The following is a 12,158-nucleotide window of genomic DNA, read 5'->3' on the forward strand; positions in this document are numbered from 1 at the left end:
TTAGGTATTCATGAAAAATGAAATACATCACAAGTATCCCAGAAGCTCAAATCCCAGATGGCACAGAGTGGCTGGAGGGTGACAAGACTATTTTTAGCAGCCGGCACAGCCCCAGCTCAGCTAAATAAAAAAGGCTGCCTCAAGTGCCACAGCAGAACAAATGCGATAGTAGTGAAAGACATCAAGGTTGGCATCCTCAAGCATTTTGATAAAAAAAAAAATATGAGAAAGAGGTAGAATGTTTTGCCTCTGTATAAAGATATGACAGTGATCCTGTGATGAAGTTTGTTGCGAAGAAGTCACTCTCTTGTAGGCAATCAGCTCTGAGTTTTGCAAGGCAGGAAAAACAAGTGGAAAAACTGAAAAAGAAAAGAGATTTGGACAAAACAAAGCAGGAAAAACGATGTGTCGTCCTTGTTGTCAGATGCTAACAGAGAATGCTGACTTCCTTCTCCTCTTTCTCTTCCTCTGTGGTGTCAGCAGAAGAACACAGACTGAGGTGAAGGCCACTACCACAGAGTTAATACATTTCCTGTGGCCTCCTCCACACACACACACACACACACACACACACACACACACACTCTCACTCTTATCACTGCTCTTTGCTGGTCCCCCAGAGACACACAGTAATTCTGATAAGTAATTGGCTAAGCTTCAATATGCTCTTGTATTCATATCATGGGACTCGGTGTGGTGATAATCAATATGTGGACACCATCAGATAAATAAGGTTTTTTTTCATAAACAGCTGTGCAGGGTAGTGCATTTGATCTGAGAGGTGAATGGGTGAATGGACAAACATGGACTCTGGACCCCTTACTTAATTCATTTAACAATATTTACTTGTATCACAGCATTTTCCTTTTTAACATCATGCCCTCTGTCATTTTTTGCTGCTCTAGGAATAGAGAACCTGTATGACAGAGCACTGTACATCCGTAAGATCCTCCTCACCATTCCCAGATCAGTCCTCATCGTCATGCGCTACCTCTTCGCCTTCCTCAACCAGTAAGTTTATAGACGCTAACCAGTAAATCCTTCCTTTATTCTATTTTACAAGGTTTGATCCCGCTTAACTAAACGTCAACCTAGGTTATGAGCACCCACTACTGTCAGTCGTGATTTGATCTGAAATACTGTCCCCAGTGCTATGTCCTTTTCTCATTCAGGCTCTTTGTCCCCATCTCTCTTTCCTTGCTTCCCACCGCCCTCCCCCTTCCCACTTCAGTTTGTCCCAGTACAGCGACGAGAACATGATGGACCCATACAACCTGGCCATATGCTTTGGCCCCACGCTCATGCCCACACCAGACAGCCAGGACCAGGTCTCCTGCCAGGCCCACGTCAACGAGATCATCAAGACCATCATCATCCACCATGAGACCATCTTCCCTGATGCCAAAGAACTGGACGGGCCCATATATGAGAAGTGCATGGCCGGAGGAGACTATTGGTGAGGAATGAGAAAATACATAAAGTTCTTTTTTTCAGGTTGTGCTTCAGTTACCTTCTCAGAAGAGGTTACACAACTGACAGTGAACAGTGTAGCTATTGGGTCACCCATGTCTGAGGGTCAAGTTGTAGGTTATCCAGGATTAAAAGCAAATAAAGAAAAGCTGATGAGGTCACTTCTTGCAGCTGCACTGCTTTCCTAAATGACATGTAGGTTGGAGAGTCAGATAAACGTCGGTCGTTTTCTCATTCTGTTTTTTTTTTGTTTTGTTTGTTTTTTTTTGCTGTGAATGGAACAAAGGCACTCAGCCAGACCTCCTTCGTTAGGCACTCACTCAGCATGCAGGTATGCATGCGCTCTCAGCGCTACAGCTGTGTCAGTAGTATGTCATTGGAGTTGATATGAGTAATTACACACGCCAATTAGGTGTCTGTGGTTAAGGAACATGACAAGGTAGAGCATGTTTCAGGGCTGACTTTACATGGTGGACTGCTTTCTAGGTGAGACAGGCTGAAACAATCACTTTAATTACCACCATCATCACAGCAGGAGGAAAAAGAAATAGGTCACCTGGCAGGGAGAGGATGATTAGGTGAATTGCAGCATGCACTGGAGTCAGACAGATCAAACCTGAGGCTCTCTGCCAGCTCCACATCTGTAAGCACGGCTTATCACTTGTTTCTCCCTCTCTTTATCTGTCCCTGCTTGTCCCTTTCTTTGCCCTCACATCACCACATACTGACAAAGATTTATCCCAGTCTAGAGCTAATCACCTGTCTGAGCACGACTGTGTCCCCCGAGGGAGGCTCATGGAGCCCTGGGGAGATTTGTTGTCTTGGCTGCCTCCCTTTCTTGCAGAAGAGGAGGTAGCTAGTGACATGTTAGCATGGGAGGAGACACTCACTTCCTGGCAGGGGTAATCTGTGGAGATGTGTGTGCGTGCGTGCGTGCGTGCGTGTGTGTGTGTGTGTTTTTGGCATTACTGCCAGCTCTCTCAGCACGATGCCAGAAGAAGACCATTTAGTAAAAGAGGCCCAAACCACAGATAGAGGATCTAAGCGTCTCACAGAATACTGATAATGACCGTTGTCTGAACTTCCTCTAGGTTATATTCATTGTAAAGACCTCCCTTCCTTGTCGTCTTCTCTGGAATGAGATTTGAGGAGAAACCTTGTTTTCATCAATTGAATTAGTGTCTCTTCTGACTAGAGTCTTTTTTAGGAAATAAAAGAAAAAGAAATGAAACTTTCGCCTGTTTTGATACTGTCCCTTAACCCCTGACCCTTCACCCTTGTTGTGGATGTGACCCTGATGGTTTTCATGGCGTCTCAACAGCGAGAGCCCCTACAGTGAGCATGGAGCCCTGGAGGAGGTAGACAACGAGGGAGGGACGGAGACACACACCAGCGAGGACGGTGAGTGCCTTTACAAACATGCATGCATACATAATCACACAAATACCTATATTTATGTGTGTGAATATGCCACATTTACACACATGTAAATAACACACACACACACACACACATCTAAAGTAAAATGCTGTACTGTCCCGTCTATATACTTTGTCCAGGCTCAAGCTTTCCCTCGTGTCCGTGGCGTTGTGAGGGTTAACCCCAGCTCTCTGCAGCTAATCCTGCCTTTCAGCCTGTTAAATGCAGTAACCTTGAAGGGCCAGGGAACTGGGCTCTCGGTGATGGACAGCCATTCATATTCTAATGCTGCTTTTCCCTTGGGGCTTTGGGACATCTCCACGTCCCCATTTACAAATTTCCATGGTGGTCTGCACCCACTGGACCCCTTGGGAGAGAGAGATTTACAACCTTGGGTTAAAATTTTCAGTTCCCTTGATTTTTGTTTTTTCTTTTTCATTTCCTTGTGAAAAATCTGTTATAGTAATTTGTAAAAGAATAGCAACTGTATGGAGTGTGTCAAGAGTGTCAGGTTTTAATAGCTTTTCAAAAATTATACGGTCTGTGTTTTCTCAGCGTAACTACATTTCCATGTGTCCAAGAGAAATATGAAGAAATTAAAAAAAAACACCAGGCTCATGTAGACAGTGGAGGAAATGATAGACGTCTCTCTGACCTGGGTGGGATACGCTCAAGCTGTGTGATCATACATGTGGTCCTTTGTTTAAATGAAATGGATACCAGTCGGTGTGGTCCAAATCAAATAATGACTGAGTTAGCTGAAACCAATATATCAGACAGGATCAGGCGTCGCTGTTTAACTTCCAGCGAAAAGCAGAAAAAACACGATAAAAGTTCAGCTCATTAAAAAGTGATAAAAATGACAGAGAGCTGTCCAGATGTAGACAATGTGAGCAAAAAAGAATCAACCTATAGCTGAGCCAAGTCTTCATATCTTACCTTGGTAACAGACTTCCCCAAACCTGTTTCCATGGTGACAACAACTGCCCCAATCCTGTCTCCTTTTCACACCCAGAGACAATTTTTAGGGGCTCCCAGTCATCATTCGTCATCTGTCTCCATAGACACAGCGTGGAAATATGGTTGATCTCCTCTCATTACATCAGCTGTTAATCACTCTCCTTCCAAATTGAAGTCGTCATCTAAATGTCCTCTGTAACTAAAGAGGACATCTGATTAGACGGGGAAAGTTCTGCATGTGAGGATTCCCACTGTAAAACACAGATGTCAGCCATCAACTCTTTGAGTAATTAACGGAAGATTATGTTTTCCAGAAATCCCTTGCTACCATGGTTTAGTTCCAAAAGCTTTTCTGAGCGGACTGGGAGGATGTCCGCACTGGCTGAGTCCCTCCCTGTGGAGTCTTGTCAAGTTATTGTCATCAGTTATTTTTAAATCCCCATGACCTCATTTGGATTTCAGACACAAAAGCAAACCTCTTTTCCTGTTTAAGTTAGCAGCACTCACTTTTGCAGTCTAAAGTGGGGATATATTTTTTTTACTATCCCCTCTCTCTTCTCAAAGTGCATTTGCCCTCTTTGCCACCAAAGTAAGCAGCAGACAGAGAGAGAGAGGGAGGGAGAGAGAGAGAGAGAGAGAGAGAGAGGAGTAAAAAATCATTCCACGTGTTGGTCTAAGTAGCTGCCCGGAAATCTCATCGTCTCAACAGCATGGCCCCCTGCAGTGTGTCACGGCTCATTTGCTCTGATAGGTGATCTGGACTGGCCAGATTTACACACACAGCACACACAGAAAGTAAAGCTACGATTGTTGCTTTAATCAGGTGTTAGAGGGAAAAAATGAAGAGGGGGACATATGTGTGGATGCCTGATTATCAAAGTGTAAATGACATCGTGTTAGATGTTTTATAAAGCCTGTACCCAGTTTGTGGCCTCTCATGTATTACCATTACATCTGAGTCACAGAGCTAACCATCCAATTTTCTAACTATCCAGTTTTCTGAAAATATACAGTATAGCCTTGTGATGTTTGTAAAAAAAAAAAAAAGATTGAATATTGCTTACTCAGAATACTCGGACTTTCTCCACCTTCTGGATGAAAACAATTTTTAAACTTTCAATTCCAAGTTTCACCTCAGCTTCCCAATCCAAACACAGTGAAGGTGACTCAAAATTAAAAATGTTATTATCAGTTGTGATATTTTCATAGAAAATATTATGTTAATATTTTTTTTTGAGGAGCAAAGATGTGTCATTTTCTTAGGAATTATCTTGCAGCAGACAGTATGTTTTTTATCCATATGGTTAGAGGAGTCTTCTTGCTTCCTTGACATACCTTCAGAACAAGGATAAGTTTTATTACACGACCTTCTGCTATATTTTTCAGAAAATCAGATGCTAAGCTCTGTGACTTGAATGTAATAATACCCGAGAGGCACGAGCTGCGGATACGCTTTATAAGACCTGTAACATTACCCCTCCTACCATGTATCTTATGTCAGTTATCCATATAATTTTGTCTTCACACCTGATTAAAACAACAATAATAATACTAAATGAGAGGCACAAACTTGGATTATATAGAGCCATACATTGTCCCAACGTATTTCTTCTCAGGGCTGACGCACATGACAGTCTCACGGCTGTCGTGCAGCGAGATAAACTGTCTGTTTTCAGAGTGGCACTTCTCGCACACCATCAATACATTGATGTTCTATCTGCTGGTAAATTCACTGCAAGGTCAGAGGTCAACTAACTGGCACATTGATTATATATCACTTTGCAGGAGTACAGCAGGATGTCCTTGTTGTCAAGTGCCCCAGTAGGCATACTGTATATATTGGCTTGCACATGTTAAAGGGCAGTCTGTTTACTGTACAGGGAGGGTATAAAAATTCATGTCTAACCCACTTTAATCTCTTCAAGCCCAGCATGGAGTCTCCTGCAAGCACCCACGATTAATATTTGTCTTCAGAGAAAAATGCAGATAGAATAGAAAAAAGGAAGAAAAAAAATTATACCCTCTGCTGATGTATTGATCCTAACCATATTTCATAACAGGCTTATTCTCCCCTATTCCTATGTATGAATGTGGATGTAGAGCAACATCCACAGCGACTCCGCTCCAGTGGCTTGTGTAAGACATCTGACAGTTCGTATCTCTTACACCACAGGCCTCCAGCTCTCACATTTCTTTAACTCTATTCACAATGTGAGAGTGTGTGCATGCACGTGTGTGTGTGTGTGTGTGTGTGTGTGTGTGTGTGTGTGTGTGTGTGTGTGTGTGTGTGTGTGTGTGTGTGTGTGTGTAACCTCGAGTGGTTGAGTCTGAAGTGATTCTCAGTTATAATTGCACAACATGACAGAGGGGATCCTTTACCGCAGTGAGATCTGAGTTTATAACCCGCTGCTTTCAGCCACAGCCACGTCACTGCAGTGCTGTGTGTGTGCGTGCGCCTTCGGCAGAGATGTTTGACAAACATTTATAGACCTAAAGGAGGATGGATGGAGAGGTTGAAGTGAGAGAAAGAGATGGAGAAAATAAAGAGATGAAGAGAAACCCCCTTGACTGATAAGGGTGCCGTCAACTTTATTAACAGCCTTGTCCTCTGCAGTGCAGCCCAATTAATTCAGACAGTAAATTCCTGCTTGTCACATTTCATTGGAGCCACGTTACATCCACCCTGTCAATCCAGACAAGCCAATGATGCAAGGAAGCTGTCGAGTTAAAAGGTTGAAAAAAAAATAAAATAAAAATAGATGAGGTTGAAAAGGACACTGAGAGAAATGAAGAAACCTCCGCACTGCTCAGAATCACAGCTGTATTTCCCCTCTCACGTGGCTCGCCTGCTCATTTGGGAATTACTTTCAAGCTCCTCTGAAAGATATATCATGATGGCTTTTCACGAGCGATACAAGCTTCAGCCATTTACTCTTAGCTACCATTGTTGATATAGAAAGGCTGTGTTAGGGTGAGGCTACGTCTGTCCAGGGACCCCCTGTCTGACTTAAAGTGAGATGGGAGGAGGGCAGGAGTGAGGGAGGAATAAAGAAGCTATTTTTAGACCTGTGTTGCTGTAGTGCATGCATATTGGCTCGGAGACTTGTACCTTTTTGAATAGGAGATTCGACTGTAGCTGTTGTTGAAACGGCAGATGTTTTCTTCAACATAAAACTAATTGACAGTAATTAAAAAAAAAATTGTGGACTTGGAGAGAGTAAATCAGTACAAATGAATTGAACTGCTCAGTCTACCACTAATTAGTATTGTTTGTAATAACTTCTGGTCTCTCCCATGTTTATTTCCCATGTCACTAATCCAGGGCTGTTTGTACAGGTATTGACTAGTTATCAACTCAATCTAAGGATCCATACAGCTACTGACATGCCCCTGAGTCATATAGATCTCCTCTCACCAGCTTCTATAAATATCCTGCTAAAGCTCCTCTGGGCTTGTTGTGGCCCTGGCCTGGTGTTGTAGAGCTGGGTTACTATTGACTACAACTGAAATAACTAACTGGCTTAGCACACTTTGAACTCCATGTGCACAAAAGTGTGCATCCACGTGTATAAACATGCCAATATTAGACTGTCCCGCCTCAGAGCCAGCATGTGTTTAAGTGTATGTATTGTATTATCTATCGAGATTGAGGTTTTTTTATTCATAATGCTGCATCACTTGTATCAATCATTAAAATGTCTGCACATAAAATAATAGCTGCCTCTTCATGATGTCTTTGCCTTGTCTGACACACCTGACCTGTTCAATGCTCTTCCCATTGACAGAGGGCGAGCCCATTGAAGCCATTGCCAAGTTCGACTATGTCGGACGCTCTTCCCGAGAGTTGTCCTTCAAGAAGGGCGCCTCCCTGCTGCTGTATCAACGAGCATCTGAAGACTGGTGGGAGGGACGGCACAATGGCATTGATGGCCTGGTGCCACACCAGTATATCGTGGTCCAAGACATGTGAGTTTTTTCTTATGTATATACTGTATGTCTATGAAAATATATCTGATATTACAATTGAAAAGAAAACTATATTGACAAGTTACACATATGTATTGTAAACAGCTCAGTCTTAATTGTATATAAGATGTGTTTTCTCTTATTTTAAATGCAAGCAAAAAAAAAAAACGGGATCATACACAGAGCTTGTATGCACAGTGAGTACTCCAGTCAGATCACCTCCAATGACCTAACCTCTTACTGTGGGCTGTTGCAAAGGAATAGTTAAACATTTGTGAAATGTGTTTATTCACTTTCTTGCTGAAGGTTGATGCCACTCTCTGTATGCTAAATATTAAGGTACAATTAACAACTGGTTAGCTTAGCTTAGTTTAGCTTGGCTCTTTTCAAAGATAACAAAATCCACCTACCATCACCTCTAAAGTTCACAAGTTAACATGCTATTTCTTGTTTGTTTAATCAAGACAACGTGTAAAAACAACAAATCGTTGTTTTACAGGGAGTTGTGTGCCAGGCAGGGAGCAGTTGCCAGGCAACCAGGGAAGGTTCCCTGCATATTTCCCCAAAATGTTGAACTATTCCTTTAAGGTTTAGCAAATACATTTTTGGAAAAAAAAAATCAGTAGAAATCATACTGTTGTGATAATGCTGTAGCTCTAAAGCAAAAAAAATATCATACAGGTGGTGCACTGAGGAAATCGTACTTTCTTCTCTCTTACATAATAATTTTTCCTCAGGCAGCTAAACTACTGCCAGCTCCACTCAGAACATTAGAGTTGTGGTTTAAAGAATAATCCTCTAGATCTCCCTCATGATATCCTTGTGAGATAAACAACTAACTTGTCCGTGTTGACTTTGCTGTATAAGAGGCCACCAGGCATCAGTTGACTGTAGGGTCATGCTTCGAGGACCTTCAGCCTTGTTTGCCCTGCCCACCACTGTCGTCCCCGCTCAGCTGTGGTGCGTTCTCAGTCTCCACTGTCCTTAACCAGCCCTTCTTTCACTGTTTCTGACTCTCAGCACTAACAGGCATACACTCTGCCATGGAGACTGTTGGTGCCTTATGGACTGGATTCAGTGTCTCGTTAGGACGCGAACAAAATTACTCCAATCACTTAGTAGCTGGCCGACAAAATGGCCATTTTGACTGCCTTCTCCTCTTTGCTCTTCTCCTCCTTCCCCTTTTGTTGTCCTGTCAGTGTGCCTCTATCAATAATTCACCAGGAGGGGCGCTGGTGATGGGGTGTCTTCTTAGTTAATGAAAGAGCAGTGGAATTTACAGCTGTACAGTTTGTCCACGAGTGTAGTAACATCCTGCTCTCTACTTAAACAGAGCAGGGTGAGGAGTGTAAGAGCACACAGGGTTGCGATCTTCATGTGTCCCATAAAAGAGCTCAGTATAAAGCATGCAGAGAGACGTCTGACAGACCACTTCAACACAGGATGTCTCCCCTCAAGACTCGACTTTCGGGGTGTTTGAACTATCTGTAAATTTTGTTTACTGCCGCCTCTGCTTTGGAGAAGCTCTGTCTGTGTGCATTCATGTGGATAAATAAGTGTGTCCACTGTGTTTTATATTGGCTAATGCACATGATCAGAGGCAGCAGTGCAGCTCAGTAGCTCTGCCACCTGACAGACACCAATTGTACCCAGTATCCAGTCGCACACCTTGCTGAAACCCATACAGCTGGCTTGTGGGTGGGTGGGTGGGTGGGTGGGTGTGTGTGTGTCTGTGTCACCACCACAGTGCATCACCAGAATACTGAGAGGCCCAGGAATATGAATCATCTGACTCTCTGGACCTTGGGGGAGAGGGGGAGACATGCTGACACGCAGGAAACTGATATGAAACCCTGTCATCGGAGAATGGCGCAAATATAAAAGATCGACTGATTTGCTGATTTTTCCTTTTTTTTTTTCTTTTTTTTTTCTTTTTTTTTGAGTCGGTTTTTCTGTCACTTCCTCTTGCTCTTTCTATGTCTCAAAGTCACTCTGTCTCTATGTCCCAGAGATGACAACTTCTCAGACACTCTGAGTCAGAAGGCTGACAGCGAGGCCAGCAGCGGCCACGCTGGAGAGGATAAATGCTCAGGAAAAGACATCAGCTCGCCCACTGACACCAGGATCTCTGAGGCCTACATCACCAGGTTGGTTTTCAAACTGCTTTATAACTGCAGTATACTGGACTGCAATGTTGAAGCCTCTCTTTACCAGTTCTTGCAATGGGCATAACTTATTTCTTTACAGTTCACAAAAGTCTGAATATTTGCTTTATAAAACACCTGGTTTCTTCCCAGGAGAAATCCTCTGGTATTGACGAGTTTTATGTCTCCGTCTGTTTGGAAAGGGAAGATTAGCATTAGTGATGCACACTATTGCTAAACAGATAAACAGCACTGTGTCAAGAAAGTTGAACTTAATGACATGAATATCCAAAGGTAAATATGTCACAATACGTGACAAGAAATTGCCAAGATTTCACCAAACTTCATAAAGGGTCTTGTAGTATTTCTAGAATAGCTGTTTTCATTATAAAAATCTGTATTTAGGGTTTTTTTTTTTTTTTTTTCTATACTACACTCACACACTACAAAACCCATTAAGCCACATTTTTCTGAGATTAACAAGCTTCCCACTGTGTTAATTAATGTCAGTCCTCCTCACACTGAAGTCACCCATGTACCGTATGACCAGAACACATCTTAAACTTCACATTGGCTTTATCTAATGAGAGTGAGTCAATCCAAAACACCCAACAGTCTAGCCGCATGTCTGCAACTTCATTGTTGCAGCATCCAAGACGCATAATGAGCTTCAGGTGTGAATACAGCTACACACTCAGATACTTGAAGAATGGACAAACTTTATACAGAGAGACTCATAGATACATGCAAATGATATGTTGTGGAAAATACGTCAATGCAAACTCACAAAGAGTGCAGTTTGATGGCATTTCTTTGGTTTGCCTGTAATATGAAAGAAGCAGGGAAAGAGTTGTACACTATACACCCGATCCTTAACATATGCCGCCTCCTCCTGTCATTCTGTATCCTCAGCCCACCTCTCTCAGCCTAATTGCCAGAGGAGGAATAAACTTCTCCCACATTATTTTATTCCTGGTGACCAGACAGTTCTCAGTGTAAAGTATGAAGTATTAAATGTCCATTTCACATTAGTGCTTAGTCATCAGCTAATCATACTGGAAAACACACATAGATGGAGAAATGGCACACACACACACACACACACAGAGAGGACACACACATATGCGATCACACCTCAGTCTTTTTGGCAGCGTCTGCTGGTTGCGTGCCAGTATTTTGTCTCCTGCTCCTCTTCAGTGCTGCATTTCTGCCGGTGGAGTAAGCGACCTTGAAACGTCTGTTACTGGCTCTTGCCAAACGCATGAACAAACGCTATTTTATTCAGAGCCATACTCACTCCGCTCTACTTCACTGTTGAAATGTTGATGATTCATACTAGAGGCAATATTTACACCACTGCAGGTATTTGTATGCGGATGAAGAACATATCTGAATGAATCATCTTTTTCCTCAAAGGCCTTAATGAACCTCCTCTAAAATCCCAAAGCCAGCATCTACAACACTCCCTACCTGTCACCAGCTCCCAGGTGATCCCTCTCTCTTCTTCTCCTGTCCACCCCCCCACCCTCACTCGCTTTTCTGCTCTTCCATTCAGACAATCCTCACAAGTGTTGAATCATTTATATTGTGAGCTTTATTTAGATTCTTTCCTCTCCTCATGTTTTCAATCAACAACACCCTCACCAGACGGACCTCTAGTAGAGTTTGGCACCACAATCGTAGCAAGTCTGTAAACAAGCCACTTATATTAGAGTCTCTTTTAGTGACAACAAATATTACAGTTGGTCCGCTTTCTGTTTTGATGAAGAGGAACTCATGGAATGTCTTGTGATTTACATTATTATTAGCAGAGGCCATAATAAACAAAGGGTGAGCTGTCAGTGTGGTGACAGCTTGCAGAGTAAGTTGCAGTGCCTGTTGTTGTACACTCTGTCTCAGAGGGTGACTGGTGTTATGAATGTAGACTGCGCCCTCTGCAGGCTCTTAGTGGTTCCTGCACTTGTTTACTATTCTAGATTTCTCACTGCAGTCAGAGAAAAATATATTTTTTCTCTCACCAGGCACTGAGCCTGCACCATTCCACCACTGAGTCTTTATTTTTCAAAGGCTAAACTATCATTAGTAGCCATTAGTGCTATCAAGAAGTTTTTCATGCTCATTAGCTCATATTTTTACATATAGGACATTTTTTTCATATTCATATCTGTAGTTTTTTGCAGTGTGTGAGCAGGTTTGAGT

At 42.6% G+C, this 12,158-nt stretch overlaps 1 protein-coding gene across 2 annotated transcripts in view; it reads left to right on the forward strand.

The window, feature by feature from the left end:
• The window catches only part of LOC111228549 (SLIT-ROBO Rho GTPase-activating protein 1-like), an 80,776-nt gene that overhangs the window by 63,311 nt on the left and 5,307 nt on the right, over positions 1–12,158 (forward strand). For both annotated transcript variants that reach the window (XM_022754510.1, XM_022754511.1), the window contains exons 16-20: positions 906–1,011; positions 1,232–1,456; positions 2,792–2,871; positions 7,635–7,815; positions 9,825–9,962. In XM_022754510.1, the coding sequence (XP_022610231.1) occupies positions 906–1,011; positions 1,232–1,456; positions 2,792–2,871; positions 7,635–7,815; positions 9,825–9,962 (730 nt within the window). The remainder of the gene's footprint in view (positions 1–905; positions 1,012–1,231; positions 1,457–2,791; positions 2,872–7,634; positions 7,816–9,824; positions 9,963–12,158) is intronic.

This window comes from Seriola dumerili, unplaced genomic scaffold (assembly GCF_002260705.1).
Source record: "Seriola dumerili isolate Sdu_G_001 unplaced genomic scaffold, Sdu_1.0 BDQW01000219.1, whole genome shotgun sequence".
NCBI lineage: Eukaryota > Metazoa > Chordata > Actinopteri > Carangiformes > Carangidae > Seriola > Seriola dumerili.